We start from the raw sequence: 20106 nt of genomic DNA, 5'->3' as shown, positions 1-20106 counted from the left end.
ATCATACCATACAAGACAGTAACATTCATAGTGACCGAGATACAACAGGTATTTTCATTTCTGGGACATAAGTTATAACAATCACCTGACTGGAGTTTCCGGTGCAGTTCTCTGCAATGTCACAATCATTCACTGCTTCTCGGCACAAAACGCCCTTAGGTTCAAACTGGAGAAAAAGGACAGGAAATCAGTATCTTGGTTTCTCCATGTCCTGCCTTAAATGCAATACTTTCTTCACATTTTAACTAAAGAATGGGAAATAGTAAGGTTCTGAATGAGGGGGGAAGGCTTTCCTTCCCTTGGGGTGGGCATCACGCTGTCCTACCCGTAGGTTCTTTGCTGGTATGAGTGGCACTGTTCCCTGAGCCATCACCTCACCCCCAGGTGAGAAGAGCTGCTCTGAGCTGCAGGGGCCTATCACACCAACCCTGCAGGGGCTTGTACCCTTATTCTGACCAGGGCCTCCACATTTCTGTGACTTTTTTTCCCCTTAATAAAACACAGAAAGAGATCCTGATATTTGTGAATTCCTTTAAGACCTAGAAGACTATAATGCTCTAGAAATTATCACTATGGTGATTACAAAGCCCCATTTCTGTTGTAGAACAGAAACTATTCATAAATATACAGAATAATGTATGATTTGACACCAATTTCTAATAGAATGGGGATTTAACAATGAAAAATGGACAAGAGACCTAATGTATGCATTTACGATCTGATTAAAGACTGTGCCACTGACCTGTAAAAGCAGGAAGGCATCCTATGAGGGCAACCATTGGTGCTTCTGGTCATGGACATATTTCAGAGCGTTTGTTTTGCCTGGAAGGCTTCTTAAGCCTGTCCTACCCAGTTCATTCTACAGCTGTGTGACTTTCTGCTGCATGTGCGCACGTTTTGTTTGGGATAGCTGCTAATTCCATGGCTGTTATGAACAAGTATATGACAGTGCAAGAACAAGACTCTAGCACTTTCTCAACCTTAAGTTTATGTTATCTTCACTTGTCTCTGTCCATGTGACTCGGATACTTGAACAAAATTCACCCACACTGGCAATCTGCTGATTTTTCCATACTACACTATAAAAGAAGGAATGTCCTTAAGCAAATGTGATCTGTTCCAGCCTAGTCTGTGCTTTCTCTTTTTATCATTAGGATGAGCACAATCAAGAATGTGGTCTGCAGTTAATAACGTTCCTCCTGAGGAAATGAAACTCTCAAATGATGAAGATAAAAATATCACACATAGTACACCACCATGGTGTTAGCAACATTAATAATAATTGTCATTATTACTAAATGAGCATCAACAACTATTTGAAGTCTCTTTTATCTGGGTTCCCTTACAGCCAAGATCTGGCCAGATCTCTTTTACTATTTACTGAAGTATCAGGAAGAATATCTTACAATTGACATAGGACTTGATTGGCGTTACTCAGTGGGATTTCAGTCAGCACAAACATAAGGAGACGTAAGCAGACCTAACTAAAGTTGAAGTCAGGTGTCTTTTAGATGAACATTTCTGAACACAGCTGCTGCTGTTTTGACTTTTTTTTATCACATCCTTCTCTCAGGCCATTTGTGGTACAATTTTCCCATTCGGCCTCACAGAGACAAATACAGAACAACACAGAATGACCCCTGAGTGAGCCTGTGCATGCATTATTTCAGCCTGATTCAGAAACCAGGAGGATCTGATTCTCCTCCACTTACAATCATACTCAGAACCTGAAGAAACCAAAGCCTAAAACACATCAAAAAGCCCCAGACAAATCACTTTCCATCCTGTTTTAAGAAAAGAGACAAGAAGTACAGATGCTGTGGTGCCTGCATCACTGTCAGGATGATGCCCTTACCCGGCACTTCCGACAGCAGAGCCCATTGCTGCACTGGGAACCTGCCGTCAGTGTGCAGGTGTTGCAGCACTCTCCTCCTTCGCTGGCACACTCCTGAGAAACACAGACATTTGTAGCAGAACACACAAGAAAAGCAGATGAGCCCCATGATTCTCACATTCTTTTTTAGCATTCTACCTGGACAGATTCTTCACTAGGCTGCTAGGCACCTGGAGGCAGAAGAGAGCATGCACTGCGGGGTATAAAGTCGCTGCACAACTTGTCACTATGCAATAGAGGAAATCATTTTTCTAATTCCACAATGTTGCTCATTAAATACTGACATTGTAGCACTGACCAGGGTCATGTTTCCACCAAGGAATATACTTCATCATTTTTAAGGACTGACTTTGCATAGGTAGCTATTGCTATTACTCTTTAGAATTGAACTGGTGATAAAACGTTTACATTTTATAGCCGGCTCATGTTGTGCTAAACATGATGGAAAAAGGTGAGAAATGATGAATTCTTTGCTGCAGGACTGTCTGTCTTCCTCCACTTAACCAAGAGCAGTGATGGGCAGCTGGAGGACCTAGCTGCTAATGTAAAGCACACTGAACTTACTGCTGTTGTCCCACAGTCACACTCTTCTCCATCTTCCACAAAGCCATTGCCACATTCTGGAGGATCCAGAAGCTGCAGAGCATAATCAGAAATCAAAGGGAATTGTTGTCATATTTATTCCATAATTGTTGTTTTTTCAGCTAACGCTCCAAATGCCTTAACCAAAACACAGTGCCAAACTCAGAGAGAAGCAGTTTGGAAACAATACAGATGAAATGTGCAGAGACCAAACAACATCTAACTCAGCAGTTACACTGTGTTACATGGTGTGGTCTGTGTCAGAGCATCATTTTCAGAGCAGGTTCAGTCTGAGCAGAAGCCATAATTAAAAACAAAAGGTGCGACGACTTGTAAAACAACTCCACTTTACGATAACAGGAGTTGTAACTCTATTGTTCTAGAATGTCCCAGCTTGAATCCTGAATTATACCTTCAGAAAGAATAACCATATAGAAGTCCTTTGGGGCCAGATGGCTCAGAAGTGCAGGGAGAGGGGAGAGGCTGGGATTTTTCACCAGTTTTTGCCACAGCTGGTTGTTACTGCATTCTCCTTTCAACTATCACAGTTGGGAATTTGCAGCACTTTTCCACAAGCACTTGACACAGACGGATAAGTGAAGCTGGTAAGACTTCTTATGTTCCTTTTCTCTTCAGACTCCCACTAAACTAAAACTTAAAATGTAAAAATCTGCATGTTTAAAGCAGCACTGTCCTTTCCCACCTCACCAACCAAAAACAAAGAGGAAGAAATTTTTCCTGTGAGCACAAGAAAACATAATTGTGGCTTTTACATAAAAGAAAAGTGCATTACCAAATAAGTCTAAAGTAGAGTTCACCTCTTAAACAAGGATCATTCTAGAAACCACCCTGCTTGTGAGCCACCTGCAAAACAAATGCTGGTGGTGTACAGTGGTTCTCTGGCTGCTGCCTCACTGCAGCCCACAGGATGGAGCATCACCCTGCAGCCACCTCGGTTCCACAAACCAGCCCACCGCTGCACAAGCTGGCAGCTATTATTAGAACCCCTACTGGAATGGAAGTTTGACTGCAATACACAATTACATTACTCATAAGCAAGCAATTATCTGTCACAATTGTTTAAATTGTTGTTTAAACTGCTAATCTCTTCTTTTTCCAGATATCTTAACTTCTTTGGTGTCTCTAACTGTGCTGCTCAATACAGAGAAGTAGATGGCACAAACAGAAGGCCCCAACTTAAGACATTTGCTGGTTTCCTGCAGTACGTTGGCACAATTGTGAAATAAAAGAACAAAAACAGGAAGCAAATTACATAACTTATCCCCAAAAGACATTATATAATTCATCTAATCGCTTGAAAAGAGCTTATGATCAATCTGCTCCTGGAGTTGATTCTGGCAAACACAGCTGATCTCACAGCGGGAGCACTGTCGAATGCTGCACTCTGCCACATCTCCTGTTCCTTGAAAACCAGAAGTTGTTTCACTACCCTTGCTAGGAAGCACGTGAGTCTGACAGCCTTTATAATCAGACAGACATCCACTGTTAATAACCTCAAAGCAGCCTGAACAGCAATAGAGAGTCTAAATCACCCTGCTTTCCACATCTGACTTTCACATTTTCATATACCACTAGAAAAAATTGCAAATGCCAGTAATCTAAATTGAGATCAGAGTAATTGTGTTTTTCAGAGTGACAGATGGGTCAATGAACAAAATCACTAAAGCAAGCCCAAGTAAGAAAGCATTACACTATGGAAACAATCCACTCAGCAAAGTAATGAAACGATCAGCATTTCTCTCTGTCTGTAATGAAATTGGAAAAAAAAATCTTTTGTAATGCAGGAACATTTTAAAGAATGAGAAACCTTGCCACTTCTTACTCAATTACAGAGCTTACTCCACACTTTACTATGTTATTCCATGAAAAGGAGATAACATTTCACAGATAAGCAGACACAGATTATCCAGATGTCCTGCATTTTCTTCCCCTCTTCAATATCTACTGAAATTCTGCTGCTGGCACTTTTCCTCCATTGCTCCAGGAGGAACATGCTCACCCCAGAACTGACTTTCTTTTTGCATTGTGGATACCTCAGCCACCATGTCTTTTTTCCATGCAGTACCGTCTTTCTGCCTTAGCATCCTTCATGTGCTTTTTGAAAGACAGTCATTAAATAGAGGACAACGTTAATTATATGTAGAAAAGACTCAAGATCACTACTCTAATTACTTTACAAATTAACATTTGCTTCAGTAAATGGAGCAGGACTATACTGAAACCCTGCTGCAAATCCCACATTGTAGAACTGCTCGGCTGGAGTTTCCTTAGCCCTGCTTTGCATTTATTTCCCTGAAATGTCTCTGTTAATCATTCCATAGTCTTTGCATGCTCCCTGTGAATAAAGTTGTTTAGCTGGTAAAAAGTTTAGACATGAGAGGCAAAGAAAAGGAGATATTTCCCACTTCATTTGATTTCCAATACTCATGCAGTAAAACCTCCAATTTCATTCTTTATAGGCAAATATGGAGGGGATGTATCACCCATGCAGGTGGTCCTGATGCTTGTGCAGCTCCCTCCCAGCAGCTCCATTGCATCTGCTCCCTGATCCTCAGGGCTTTCTCTGTTGCTCTGACACTTCCAGCATTAAAAATTTAGTCCCAGTTTTCAAAATCTTTTCTGAAAGCCAATGTAAAAACTTCCTTCTCCAAGAGGAAGACTACCACAACCACCTGCAACCAATGGTAGTTGCGGAGCTCTTCTTCCCCTGCTGCAGTGTCTAGATCTTGGAACAGATGTGAAATAAAACTATTCTTACTTCATCTTCAAGGGATTCTTGCCTAAAAACATCAGTCTTTTCCCTCTTCTTGATTTCATCTAAGTTAGAACTACAACAGAAAAAATACTCAATAATAAGGTAATTCTTACCTTGGTTGGCTTATTGAAAAGGCAGGCTCCACCTCCACTGTTTAAAAATTCATGGTACTCTTCAATATCACACTTGGAGAACTTGCTTGGAAGATAATACCTACGAAGAAACAAGGTGCTTTTTATAGTATTCTTTCTTCGAAATAAGAAGAGACGAGTATATTATCCTTTAGAAAAGCTGCTAAAATTACACTGTTTGGAATCAGAATGAAGATATTTGTTTGCAACATTCTTTAACTTCTAGATCATTTTAGTAAATTACAAACATATTTCAACAATTACACAGAGCTCATGTAAAGTGAGAAGACAAAAAGTTTCCACTAAGTTATTTTATGTCAAATACCATAAATCCTAACAGTCAATGTGTGGTTCTCACAGATGTGACCAGTTCCGCTAAAGGGCCTGTTTCAGAAATACAATTATTTCTTCCTATACATCCTGCAGTAGACAACAGCTGCCTTTCTCACATGTGGCCCTTTTAAAGATTACTCATAGTTCATTCCTTTCTTATGTGAAATTGCTCTTTTGGCCCAGTGCATTTTTATACAATAGAGTGACACCATATTAAAATGTGCGTCTAGCAAACATTAGCTAATATTTCAGCTTCCCTCTCTCTTGTGTTGCATGGAATGGATTTCATTTGAGTACTGATTGTCAATATTGAGTTGCACTTAATACCAATACGATCTTTAACTGATGCAGAGACTTTGAATGGCTCCTTTCCACAGGAAAGGTTCTTCCCAAAGTGACTTAAGTGATCGCTTTGTTTAGGTTCTTAGTCATGAAAGTACCTATGTTTCAAACAGATTTTGGAGTCTCAGGGGCTTTTTAGTATCAGTTTACCACTAGATAAAACAAAACATTAGCAGCAGTACTTCATAAAATAATCCTGCGTTGCCAGGAATGACAGTCTGCAAAAACGTAATTGTTCTTCACTGTCTCTAGTGTTCATGATTTAGACCTAAAGACTGCAGAGAATGTGGAATTCGCGGTGTTCAACAATAAGCCATGAGTGCGTATATATGTTTTGTGCCTGATTATTCTAAAAGTTCAGACTTCAAATAAAGAGTTTAAAGAGCATTAGATAAGGAAGCAAGAAGAATCAAGTATGTCTCCCCATATTGGCTTTCTGTTATACTGAAAATCAGAAGAATCTTACCCAGCTTGCTTTTTAAGTAGACAAAGTGAAAAAAAAGGGCACACGATGATATTTCCAGTATTTTGAATGAAATATGCTTTACATTCTTCAAAATAGTTCTTGCCACAAAGCAAGTGTGAAAATTTGCAACTCAGATCAAAATTCCTTTAAAAATTTGGAGTACTATTTGTATTTCACAACAGACTGAAGTTTAATTTATATGCATAAAGACAGGTCTGTAATACGGAGAATTAAGTTCTGAATAGACGCACTAGGAAGCATCATCAATTTCAGCTAACAGCAGAAATTTGCAAATTCAGTAGTCCTTACATAAAATCTCTTCAGTGATTATTTTATGCGAGCATGATCATTTCAAACCTCCCATGGGAGCAGTTTTTCTAGCGTTACCATACAAATTGTAGGATGAAAAATGAAAGGCTGCGGTAGAAGTAATAAAAATGAGACATGGGCAAGAAATTTGAGCACGGTATTTTAGGAATTTGGATGTGCCTTTGTTTGTTTCCACAACTCAGCAGCAAAGTCATGGAAGAAAAGAAGGGAAACACAGTTCTGTTTCTTTGAAGAACCTGGCTTGGCTGTTGAGCTTCTCAGCACTGCGAGTGAAACCAGTGGTTACTAAAAATCCTTGCATCCTCTCACTATGTTACTTATTGACATATTTGTAAGTTCTGTTCTAAGTATATTTTGTAGGTAATAGTTTGCTTTCTGAAAAATAACAGCTCACAGAAAATATTCCACTGAAATGCAAAATGCAAACATTTTCATGCTTTTTCTTTATGTCATTGTATGCAGGACGTGACCTCCCTCCAGCGAATCTCTTACCCTGTGTCTCCCATTATGCATCCAGACCAGGTGTCCTCACACTTACATTCACCTGACAACAAAGTAGAATTTACATTTTGAGTCTTGAGAGTCCAAAATACATTTCTTATCAGAAAAATCACAATGGAATCATTTATATTGAAGTTTTAAACATAAATTGAAAAGAGCCATTTGCCCTTTTACTGCACACCTTTAACTGTCAGTGCACACTGAGCCTTCTTTCAAAATCTATGCATGATTCTTTGCAATCCTGCACTTTGAAAACATGCTCTGTTGGTTTTTTTTCTTCCTTTAAGTGAAGTCAGAGGAAACTGCAGTGTCAGCTTCCAGCACTTGCATATCACAAAGCAGCTCTGCCACCTTCTCCCATGTCATATTTGATCCCCACATTTCCAGTGTAAATAAATGAATCATTAGGATCCCGCAGCTCTACTATCTTCCCCCTTTCCTTACAGCAGTTTAATAATATGCAGCTAGAAAATGAATACTGAATATGCACAGAGCATCCTACACCCTGAGCATTTTTCAAAATAAAATTATGTGCACCGTAATAACCTTTGCTTGTAGATGTATCTCTGCATTACGTACTGTCTTTACAAAGGCTGAAAACAAAATTCAGGAAAACAGTTATGTTAGTCAATATAGTAATTTTGTTTTTAAATTTCAGGCTTTCATCACAGTGAATTGTCATATGCCATTTAAAAAGCACAGTACTAATATTGCTTAGTGAAAGCAGGGAGGGAGAGGTGCTTGTGGGGATCAGGGATAGCTGAATTAAAGCGCTGCAGGTTAACAGGGCCACTAGGAAGCTGAAATGCAAGGTTACAAATAGTAGACAAATGATAGCAGCAGAGTGGTAAATACAAGAGATTTGGGTAATACAGAAGAGGAATTCATTAAAGGCAAGCAGGGAAAGAGACATGTTGTCAAATCCATCCTGTGTAACAGGACTGAGGTGGCTAATCATCATCCCTGGGTCTAATAATGTCTGTCTCTCTACCTCCGCGCTGTAGCATAGCAGCCATTCAGTTTGTGGGTGTCAAATCAATCTCCCTGAAATGAATACTGATAGACACCTTTAGAATTTATTTTTAACAAAATAATGGCACCAGTGCTACCATCAATTAGGGCAGGAGGAAATCATGGCATTTAAGTAGAGGAAAACCAATGGTAATGTCTCCTCATTTTACTGCAAGCAAAGTAATAGCATTCCAACATTGTAAGAAACATTACAAAAGAACGTATCAGAGAGACACTGGTAAGATTCTCCACTTGTGAAGATTTCCTCTTGAGGCAAGGTGAATCGGCAAACAAACTTACCACTTATTAGTTTTCTTCTGTCTGAGAAAATGCCAATATTTTGAGCTAATGTCTGTGCCAGGGTAACTGCCATTAAGTCAGGCTTTCCAAACTGAAAGAAATAAGTAGGAAGAGTAGTCAGTCAGGTATACATATCTCCCTCCATACTCAGCACTGCTCAGGGTGCACTTCAATTACTATGTTCAGTTTTAGGCTCCTCACTACAAGAAAGACATTGACGCCCTGGAACATGTCCAGACAGACAAGGGCAAGAAAGCTGGAGAGGGGTCTGGAGTACAAGTCTTATGTGGAGTGGCTAAGGGAATTGGGACTGTTCAGTCTGCAGAAGAGGAGGCTCACGGGTGAACTTATTGCTCTGTACAACTTCCTGAAAGGAGATTGCGGCAAGGTTGGTGTTGGCCTCTTCTAGATAACAAGAGGTAATGGCCTTAGGTTGCACCAGGGGAGGCTCAGGTTTATGTTAGGAAAAAAAAAACTCTCAGAAAGAGCAGTAATGCATTGGAAGAGGTTACCCAGGAAAGTGGTGGAATCAGCATCCCTAAAGGTGTTCAAGAAATGTGCAGATATGGCACTAAAGGACATGGTTAAGTGGGCCTGGTGGTGATGGGCTGACAGCTGGACTAAGTGATCTCAGTGGTAATTTTAAACCTTAATGATTCTGTGATTCTATAATCTCACATATAGCCAAAGCTTTTTTCATTTAAAGGCAATAAAAGGCAAAATGAGATTCATAATGCTAAAGTAATTACTTCAGAGGAAACAGAAAATGAACAAGTGAGGAAGACTAAACACTGGATTACAAATAAATTAAGAAAGTCTGCTTCCTTCTTGCCACTGTGGTCATAAGTATGAATGACAGAATATTGCAAAAACTGCTGGAAAGTTTATTTGAGCCAATGTCCAACTTTATTCATGTACTGATCTTCATTAAGACATCCCTTCCACAAAGCAGTGCTAAGGCTGTGCATCAGCAAAGCAGCAGAATATTTTGAGTAACTGCACTGATAAATTTGCACCACTGACAAATTTCCATCACTTTTCATCCCTCCCAGTACCCACACCTACCTCATTCACACCTCCGCCTTTAAGCAAGGAGCAGATTCCACCAGTGTGAGCTACACCACTTCGACTGCTCTGAAATCGACTCCCCCTTTGACAAAAAGGAAAAGAAAGTTTAGCCTGCTCATCCCGCAAGTTTTGCACTTACCCATCCTAGTGTTTATCTTATTTTCAAATGAGAAACCAGCAAATGCAGAGTCCCATCACTATGTTGAAAAACTATGCAAAAATAAAATGGGAATAACAGATAAACACTCACAAATCTCACATGACAAACTCCCCAGAAAAGTGTTACCATCTTCCCTCCTTATTCTCAGATTACCTAATATAAGAAAGCATAAGACAAGACTTTCTATCTCACCATACTTTTATTCATACTTAGAAGGCAGTGAGGCCCTGGCACCACTGCCCACAGAAGCTGTGGGTGCTCCATCCCTGGAGGTGCTCGAGGCTGGGTTGGATGAAATCCTAGCAGACTGAGATGGTGGGGAGCAGCCCTGCTCACGGCAGGGGTGGGAACTGGGTGGGCTTTGAGGTCTCTTCCATCCCAAACTGTTCTATCATCAGTCATACTTAAGCAAGTGTTTTTCAAAGTCAACACTTCGACACTGCTTTGGTACATGCAACAGAGTGCAAGAGAGGCCACTGTGCTTCCAGCACCTGGGGGCCTTGGAAAAAGACACATGTCCTGTTCAGCAATGCAGATGTGTGGCAAAAATGACAGGGATATGCCTTGTGGCTCCCTAATGGGTCAGAACTCCCTAGAAATGCAGCTGCTCTCAACCAGGTGCCAGCTACACTGTAAACCTAAATTTAATGATGCCTTTGATGCTGACCACATCAGTCTGAATGATTGCCAGTTAGTGGAGACAAAGGATGCTCTGCACCACTTCAGAAGTACTGATCCAGCCAAGCCAATGCACACTGGTTTTCTCACAGGAAAACAGAAAAACAGCACGAAACAGAACACAATGGGCTAACTGTGCCGAAAGTGGAAGTTGATTTTTAACTGGTGTGCTGCCAGAGCAGCCATCTTGCCCTCCCCACTCAGCCATGTCTTATTCAGTTTTAGAACTGGGTATTTCTAAGTATAATATATTGAACACCAGCAAAAATGGTGTTAGAACTAGCACTGGAAATAGTATGACAGTGTTATCCAGGGTGCCAATCACAGGGAGAAAGAAGACCTAGCCAATCCACAAACATTCAAGAAAACATTTCCCCCAAAGACCTTACAATTTTACCAGAAAAGAAATAAGAAAGATGTGGGGGGAAAAAAAAAAATGATTCCCATTTTACAGATGATGAACCGAGACACTGAGAAACAAAAATGTGCAAGCAACACTCACAGATCTAACTCCACGTAGGAAAGCAATGACAGTAATTAAGCATGTGCAAAAAACACTGAGCAGCTGGATACTGGGGCTGAGCATCCTGGCTCTCTACTGGAGTCATGTGAAAGTGAGGAGCTACAGCTAAATTTGTTCATATAGTTTTCCCATCCCTCAGCAGAGAGGGATAAGGGTTCCAACAGAAAATTTACCTGGCCTGTCTCCTGGGGATGAAAATCCTATCAAGAGTGTCTCCATTATTTGTTAGATATATTTTGTTATATCAATAGTATTATCAAAGTAATTTAGAGGTTTAGAGATAATAAAATGCCTCCCAGCTTATTATTCTTATAGTGTATGTCTTTCTGGAGGACAAACTCTTCTGAGGATCCAATGCTCCTTTCAGTAATCCTGCAGCATGCAAATCATTCAACAGAGCGCTTCTTAAGCAAGAAAACTCATGGGTTTTAAAGCCAATGTTGTGATGTTACACAGTTCAGCAGTGCTGTCTGTGCTCTACTACTAAAGAAGTGAACCTACAAGGAGGAATCATGCATCACCCTGCAGGCAGCTGCAGTCACAGAGCAGGTAATTGCACAGGACAACCAGAAATTAATTACAGTGCATGCAGCTCAAGCTTAATATGTTAAAACTAAAAGGGGAGCATAACCTCTGGTGGCACTGGCAGGCAGACTGTGCACTGTTTTAACTTCTTCCCACCTCCCCTCAGAAATGTTATTTTCTGAATTATTGTGGGTTACACACACAACAGAAAGGAGACGCATCAGGCACTCGTGATAAGCAACCCCCAAGGAAAGGAAAAAAAAAAAACAGTAAGAAAACGTCACACGAGATTACGTACGAAAAAAGGTGAACTGCATCACTTTTCTCTCTGATAAAATCCCTCCTATATTTCATAAACTCACGCAGGGTCACCAAGGGGTTTTCAGATATGGTGAACTTGTTATCAGTAGCCCAGGTTTCCATGGCAACCAATACTATCCTGGTGTTAAGCTGTTCCTTATATATCTAGTACATTAACAGAACGAACAAATAGATTATGTCAAGGAGAATGAAGGTGAGGTTCACTCCTTCTTTGCAACAGGTTTCATTCTTACGTGACAAAATATTCAACTTGTTCTACCACACTTTAGGTTCCCCCAGGTGTTTTTGCCTCCCTTAAAAGCAACGCAAACAGGAAAATAAAGTAATATTTAGATTTTAGGCCTAATTCTTCTATCCTCTCTATTAGCCCACAGAAAGATCCCTCTGAGGTGTTGCTCAGGCAGAGGCTCATAGAACAGAGGTGAGGTTTCTGACAAAATGCTACAGAAGCTTCACAAACAATTCAAAGACTTGGGGTTGATGGGTCTCTTATATTGTCCTCAGGGCACAAGATCTTAGACACCCTTAAATCAAAAAGCCTTTTGTTTTCACTGCTATTTACCTCTACAGGAGAATTTAACCTCTCACTGGCAGCCATCCATTCAATGTTGGGAGTTAATACTCCACAGTTCAAGGGTGGGAACTACATTTTTATTTCTTCTAGTAATGCTTCTCCAGAATGAAATGTAAGAGCCAGCAGCTTATCCTACTTAGTATCAAACATATAATCCACATAATCCATTTGTATGTCCCTATTCCAACTCATTACTCAAACGGTTTTCTTTTTTCTCTCGTTTTTAGAGAAAGTTTAGTGTACTCTAATTCAGATGATTTTTGAGGTTTCAGGTAGACAATGTATGAGCTTGTGTTAAAAACTCTCATATCTAAGATTCTCTTTAAACCTCAGACTCCAGGGATCTATCTAATTAAAGGATATTTAATTCTTGCAGCCACAAGAAAAAACTCTTTATGGCTGACTTCAGTTCTAGATGAAAATTGGTGATCTTTGTATTTGTTGCTATTAGGTACACCATGAAATAACAGCTCCTGACTTATCCGAAGGAGAATCATATGATGATCTCATGCGTAAAAGAACATTCAGTCAAGTGATACTTACTAAATCTGCCATGTTCACAACTGACTTAGCATAGCTGTTTGTGTGGCCAACTGATAAGCGGTGCTTTTTATACTGCAAAACAAACACAGATAAATTACAAGTATAGATTTAGAAACACAAGCTCCCTTTCCAAAGAAAACCACAAATTAAATAGTAACTATACCAACAGCAAAGCCTCTGTGTATGGTTTGGTCTCCTGCGCTGAATGTAATAAATGATAGTAGAAAACTGCTCAGAAATGCACATTATTGATACATTTCACAATCACTGTTGTAAGGAAAGCACTCTAAGATCTTCAGTGGGGGGAAAAAAATCCATAGGAACAAGAACCCATTGTTAATCTCTTCATTAGTCTTATTATTGGCAATATAAAAGGAAATTTTCAAGTGCCAATACAGAAATTAGCAAATAAACCTCTATAAATGAGGTTTATTTAGAAGTGTTACTGCAACTGTGCCGTAAATGGTATAAAGGATAAAATGGATGTGGCACGAAATAAATTGAGAAGTCCCTGGACCTGGGAGCTGCTGGCTGAGTCCACCTGGAGTGCCACATCTACTGCACACACAAAGAATGTGCAAAACACATCTATGTGCCATAGGGTAAGGAATGAGCCCAACATTCCTCCTCTTCATGGAAGGAAATTATGTGGCTTATTACAGATATTCAAAGACTTTTGCTTCAGAAAACAAACTTCTAAGTTGTCTGATTCTTGCATTGCCAATAATTAACCAAAAATTAGGAAGCATTGTCCTCAGACAGATGAGGTCCCAGTGGAAATGCTGCATTTTCAGGTCTTCAGGACAAACATAATACTTCAAAGAATTCAGCATCTCTTATTGTTTGTTTTAATCTACGAATTTACTGCTACTCTCACCAAACTGAGGTGACAGGAGTTTGCTGGTATCACTAAAATTGTCTAATAAGGATGATAAATTCCTTTTAGACTCCTATTGTCTGATTTTCCCAGTTTGAGTAGCACTTGAAAGAAGTTGCACGACTGATAAATTGTATAGATACACTGCTGTCAAAGCCATAAAGAATCATAAAATCACCTAGTGATAAAATGAGCAGTTTGAGGGGCATCGCTGGTCTCTGAGCGTTACCCAGTTGCTTCAGGATCAAATCCTACCATTTGTGTTTGAAACAAACACATCTTCAAGAAATGCCCTGTCTGTATTTGAAGACTGTAAGAGATCAAGAGTTCATCATTTCTTTGCTATGCCTTTTATTAATTAGTAATGAACTTCACTGACATAAACCTGCGCCTTTTACCACTTCAGTAAGCCTTGTTTTTCTTCAATACACTAAGCTTTCTTATGCCTCCACTACATCAGAGAGCCCATTTATGTTTTTCCCTAAAAAAATACTCAAGCTTAACAAGATACATTTCTTTAAATTTCTTTGGATGTACCAAAAAAAATCTAGTCAATATTAATCATCCCATTGTCAGCAGCAGCTGCAAAAAGCCAACGATTACATTACTGACTGCTGAGCTGATGCAATGAAGAGCTGAAGAAAGTCTGAAAGAAAGCCATCAACTTAAGCCCTATTGTCATTAGCTACCTTTGAATGCAAAGCTTCAATTTATGATGCTTTCTCTGATATGCAGGCCTGCTTGCATTCTTGGTGAAATCACCTTGCTAACATTCAGACCCATCTCCATCAATGGCATAATCTCTTAAAGACACAGTGCATTTTTTCTGGCCATATGTTACTCTATCATTCATCACTTAAAGGGAAATTAAGACAATTTTATTCTACTGATAAACATAAGGTATTGAAGTATACCAGTCTTACCATTAGATGATCATTTACAATCATTAACTCAATGTATTTTGTTTCTTCTTCAATTTTACGTGGAATCTGACGAACCTACAGAGAGAATATAACCATAAAACAGCCTAATGATGACAGATTACAGGGAATAACTGATAACTAGAAGCAACTTCAGCAAACAAACTTCTCACTTATATTTTTTTGATTGTCTTAATTTTGCTTTTACATTTTGACAATACTTCTTGTGCTTAATTATGTCACAGTGAAAAATTCTTAGGCGTACCCTATGAAGGCAATTGTAGGTTTACATGTTTGTCAATTCTGTCTAGATTTAAAGTAAAAACGAGTAAACAAATTCACTGTGTAACTGGAGGGTGAAAAGGAATGGACTGGAGTATTTTTTTAATATATAGTCCTCATATTTCACCTCCTCTGGAACATTTGTTTGAGCTTAAACAACAAAATCAAGTATTTTAATCCAACTAATTCCAAGTTTAGGTATTTTAAAGACAATTCTCAGTGAGGCCCACATATATAAACTTCCTTTTTCACTGAGAAAGTAATTCTTCCTAAGCTTTTTTACAAAAAAAATCTGTGTATTTTTTAGTTGCAAGCTGCTTGATTCACACAGCAAATGCAGTACTCTCCTCCATCTCGCACACTTAGTTTGCATTTAGAAACATTTATGACAGTGTTTCTCCATGGTGTTCTTGTTATCCTGTTGTTGTTTATTTTTTCAGGAGAGTTATTACATCATTATGATTTGAAAATGCAGAGTAATGGCTAGTTTAAAGAAAGACAGCAAACCACCTGATGTAAAGGAAGATCCTCATGAATGGTTTCTGGAATTTTTCCAATGTCTTTCTTACTGCTTTTCTGAATCTGAGATGCTTACATTAGTCAGAGAGAAAGTCATCTTCCCCTCCCACAGCTCTCTGTTTGATGTTGCCTGCACTGCTCAGGCCCCTGAATCAGCTCTAATTTGACCTGTACCATCATTTCAGCTCCATTCCTAAAGCAAAGAATTGTTTCTGTCTGTCCAAGGTACAGATATAAGTTAATTTTTTCTCCCCTTTAAAAAACAGAGACTGAAATATCACTTTAGAATATTTATTTTAAAACAAAGCGACATAAGGTGGGCATTTGTCACTACTGCAACATAAAAGTGATTTGTTAACGTTTCGTTAATTAGGAGTTTCTGAAAAAAATATGTATCCAAAATAGGATAAAATATTTTTATCCATTACTTTTTTCCATGTGCAATTTAGGGGTGTTTAAAAATGTTATAATATTGAGAGAAATGTTATTCTTGAGATTCAGCAACAGATTAAATGGAGTCTATGGGAGGAACTGCCTTATACTTTTATAAACTTAATGGAGAGGGTCTGCTGTGCTTTGGCCACACACACACATCATAAGGTACCCAAAAATTCTCTTGAAATTGACATTGTGGTGGCACCTTAATGAAAGGTGAAAACATACGCACTTAACTCTTCAGCTAGGCACTGTACAAGAGATTCCAGCAATCCCTTGTCAACATTAGATACCACTGTCTGTTATAGCTGTATCATACACAGAGACTTCATGCCAGTCCAGGAGCAGCAACAGGACTCCATCTGGATGAAATAGTTCAGCAGACACAGAACAAACTTGATACCATATTATTTATAAACAAGCACACTGGCGCATACCTGCCTTCTCCTTCTTTTGTGTCTTGGCTTTACAACAAACTTCTGTGATGTAGCATTCATGCTCCAGAACTCTAAGCAGAAAACACAGGCAAACCCATTGAGTGTTTACAAAAATACAGCCCAACAATTAGTGACCCCAATGCTTCATGACAGTAGTATGACATTCTTCCATGCATCAGATGCAAAAGCAACTCCTTTCTTCAATGTTCCAATTAGAAAGGAGGCAATGTTACAGATGCCTCCCTGTAAGAGGGTTCTTATTAAAAGCTCCACTAGCGATAATCTACTCTGCTGAAACAGATGATCTGGAGGTGTCAAGCTTCAGAAAGCATAGCAGATGTTCTATACCAAAACTTTACCAATACTGGGGATGTAATATTATTAGCACAGAGCTTCCACAGAGCAAATCACATTTTTGGGAATTCAGCAGGCGTTCACAGAGCTCTCGCAAAATTAATAAGAGCGTGAAAGGCAGAATTAACACTCTAAGAAGATTATATTCACAAAGTAAAACATGTTTGAGTTGGGAGAAATGTTATGGGATTTTGGCAGTGCTCCCTGTCAAAAAGATATTCTTCCCTGCTGATCCCACTGTGTCTTTAATTTGTTAAACCTCTAATAGTAAGCACCAAGTAGTTTATTCTTTTGCCAAATCTGCTACTAGCCACTGATAAAAGGAACACAATATAAACTAAAAAGAAGGCAACACTTGTTCTCACCCTCTCCTTCACAACTCCATGGGGGGCTATAAGAAAGAAGGGGACAGACTTTTCGGCAGGGTCTGTTGTGATAGAACAAGGGGAAGTGATTTCAAACTGAAAGAGGGAAGATTTAGTTTGGATATAAGAATAAAAGTTTTCTAAGAGCAGTGAAGCACTGGAACAGGTTGCTCAGAGAGATAACAGATACCCCATGCCTGGAGACACTCAGGGTCAGGCTTTACTGAGCTCTGAGCACCTGATGTAGCTGTAGGTGTGTCTGCTCATTGCATTATGTTCGACTAGATACCTTTAAAGGTCCCTTCCAATTCAAATGATTCTACCATTCAATTATTCTATGACAATTCTACTTTTCCATCTTCTGGATTCAAAGCATCTCCCTCACCTTTCCCTGTACAATAGCAGACTCCTTCCTTATCTTCTATAAACACACGTACTATTTACATATTCCCACAAAGAACTTTTTCTGAGACATAAATTAAGTGCTTGCAATTGTGCATTCCATAACCTTTTTCCTTTGCCTAGTTTCCCTCCTTTGCATTTTGTCCAACTTTGGACATCCCTTAATTCCCCAGGAACTGAAGACTGCAGTAATTCCATGGTCATTTTACCAGTCCTGCAGAGCAGTAGACAGCACTATGGAAGATGTGTACGTTAAGGGGCTCCAGTTCACATACCTTTACAGACAACTTTGATTAAAAACCCTCAATAGGTGTACAGGTTTCTTACAGCTCTACAGTTTCTCACCCTCTTCTGGTGTAGTATGTGATATATGTGCATAGTGCTGCTTGTACCACGCAATGTATGTTACCCCCCCGTCGTCAGATTTGCTGTTTGTGAGTGCTGCAGATTGTTCTTATACTGTTAAATCAATATACAGTGATACATTTTATTTAACATGCTAGCTATGCATATTGGGAGCTCTTGAATTATGGTAAACGTTAATATTTCAAACAAGCCAATTATTAATCTTACCTCTCATACTACAGTAAAATACCAGCAATTTCTATATGAGGTTCAAATACACTTGAATACAATAATAATAGGAACTTGATAAAGCTGTTATGCCAGCAAAGGCTTAAAATGGGAAGTTGAATTGCCCATCTGATGAAGTTTTAGCAGCAGTAAGGGCTAACGTTAACTTGGAGTGGCTATTCACTTATAATGCCAACCATCAAAGCAAAGCTTGGTTAACTGGCATTGTCTTGGCTGTATCTCAACAATTATGCTCTCATTTTGATGCTTGAAATTTGTGCAGTCCTAGGCTTTCATTTTCATGGTTAGACCAGCGCACTTGAAGACTTTCTGTACAAGAAAAGATCCATAATAAATTTAATAATATCGAAGGATTCCTATATATTGCTTAAAGGCCTGGAGCTCAGAATGATGAAAAACCAAATCTTCACATTTTTAAAGATAAAATTATATTGGATTGTTCTTTGGATATGTTGATTAATTAAGTCTGTGTTCATGACTCTCAGCCTTTCATCTGAGGTTCTATATTATCATTAATGAAACTAGTAAAAATATAACTTCTAAATCAATGAAATAGTAATTAACAACATGTTTATGGGATCCCAGATAACTTGACCAGCAAATGTGAACCTTTTTCCTACCATCGGAAGTCAGCCATCTCTGAGGGGAATGATGTAGCCATAAATGCCGACACATTAGCATGCATTAACACTGTGCCATAACTCACAAACTGGATGAATTCACACAGCCATTTCCAGCCAGGGACCCTCAGGCTAAATAACATGACCAGCAAAATCACCCAGGAAATGCAGAGCTGAAAAAGCCTAGCGGAAATTTCGACAGGAAGACATTATCTTGAAAAAAATATAAGGACAACTCAAGTGACCCCAAAAGGAAGGGTCATCTGTTACACACTAATCGAAAAACAACACCTACAATAAATACTGTTGTCTAAGACAATGCCAGGGCACTAAATGTCCGAAGACAGACAGTGAGAAAATGTACAGTTTACTAAATTATGAAGTCTAAGTCTCTAAACATGCAAAGTTATTGGATAAGCTTTCCTTATTTAAAGTCATTGCCTCTAGATGCTACTGCACATACAATTTATTCTTTTTTTGCAATATCTGTTTTCTTTTTTGTTTGTCTCTTTGTTAACTTCCCAAAGGAAAAAAGAATGTTAAAAGTACATTGCTATTGAACTGTGGTAAAATAGTGGGCTTTTACAATTACTGATATTGAGTAATCCCTACTACTTGATTTTTTTCCTAACATCAATATAAAAGCTCATGATACATCCAAACGTTCCTAATGCAGTGCTGAGTGGAAATCTGAGCTTATACACAGACTCTTTAGAAGATAAGAAGAAAATCCTGGCATCAAGGAACAGCTGCTTATGCTGGGCAAATTGATAAATTAGGAAAGTATTAAGGAACATAAGAAATATTGATGCCACAGTCTAACACGGTGCTTGCTGTAATGACTCCACAGCAGTACTACCAAAAATAAAAAAAAACATAATGTGCATCTATAATATGAGCAATTACTTGCAAGTATTTCTTAAAGAAAACAAGAAAAAAGAAAAGTTGAGGTAGTAGAGCACACCCTGCAGACATGGTGGAGGCAGCAGTGCTGGTGGGGCAGCGCAGGCTGGGAGTGAAGGAGGAGGTAAAGTACAGTGTGCTGCAAGGCTGGGGGTGGACACCAGAGCTCGTCCTGAAGAAGGATGGACAAGCAGATGGTAGTGGGAACAGCTCTCATCCTCTGGAGCTGTGGCTGTCCATGAAACATGACTTCAGAACACTCTTAAAGTGAATAACCAAAGACAAACAAAAATGGTGGGATTTTCAGCCAGAGCATAATTTGTTACAACTACCGAAACTT

At 39.1% G+C, this 20106-nt stretch overlaps 1 protein-coding gene across 14 annotated transcripts in view; it reads right to left on the bottom strand.

The window, feature by feature from the left end:
- ADAM22 (ADAM metallopeptidase domain 22) overlaps positions 1 to 20106 on the bottom strand; it is a 124461-nt gene that overhangs the window by 32820 nt on the left and 71535 nt on the right. For all 14 annotated transcript variants that reach the window (XM_015853462.2, XM_015853463.2, XM_015853465.2 and 11 more), the window contains 11 exons: positions 16529 to 16599; positions 14859 to 14933; positions 13059 to 13130; positions 11919 to 12085; positions 9732 to 9816; positions 8667 to 8757; positions 7347 to 7398; positions 5366 to 5465; positions 2459 to 2530; positions 1856 to 1948; positions 86 to 166 (listed from right to left, as the gene is read on the bottom strand). In XM_015853462.2, the coding sequence (XP_015708948.1) occupies positions 86 to 166; positions 1856 to 1948; positions 2459 to 2530; positions 5366 to 5465; positions 7347 to 7398; positions 8667 to 8757; positions 9732 to 9816; positions 11919 to 12085; positions 13059 to 13130; positions 14859 to 14933; positions 16529 to 16599 (959 nt within the window). The remainder of the gene's footprint in view (positions 1 to 85; positions 167 to 1855; positions 1949 to 2458; positions 2531 to 5365; positions 5466 to 7346; positions 7399 to 8666; positions 8758 to 9731; positions 9817 to 11918; positions 12086 to 13058; positions 13131 to 14858; positions 14934 to 16528; positions 16600 to 20106) is intronic.

Source organism: Coturnix japonica, chromosome 2 (genome assembly GCF_001577835.2).
Source record: "Coturnix japonica isolate 7356 chromosome 2, Coturnix japonica 2.1, whole genome shotgun sequence".
In the NCBI taxonomy this organism is placed as follows: Eukaryota; Metazoa; Chordata; class Aves; order Galliformes; family Phasianidae; genus Coturnix; species Coturnix japonica.
The sequence above is the reverse complement of the archived record's forward strand: the minus strand, read 5'-3'. Positions and strand labels throughout refer to the sequence as shown.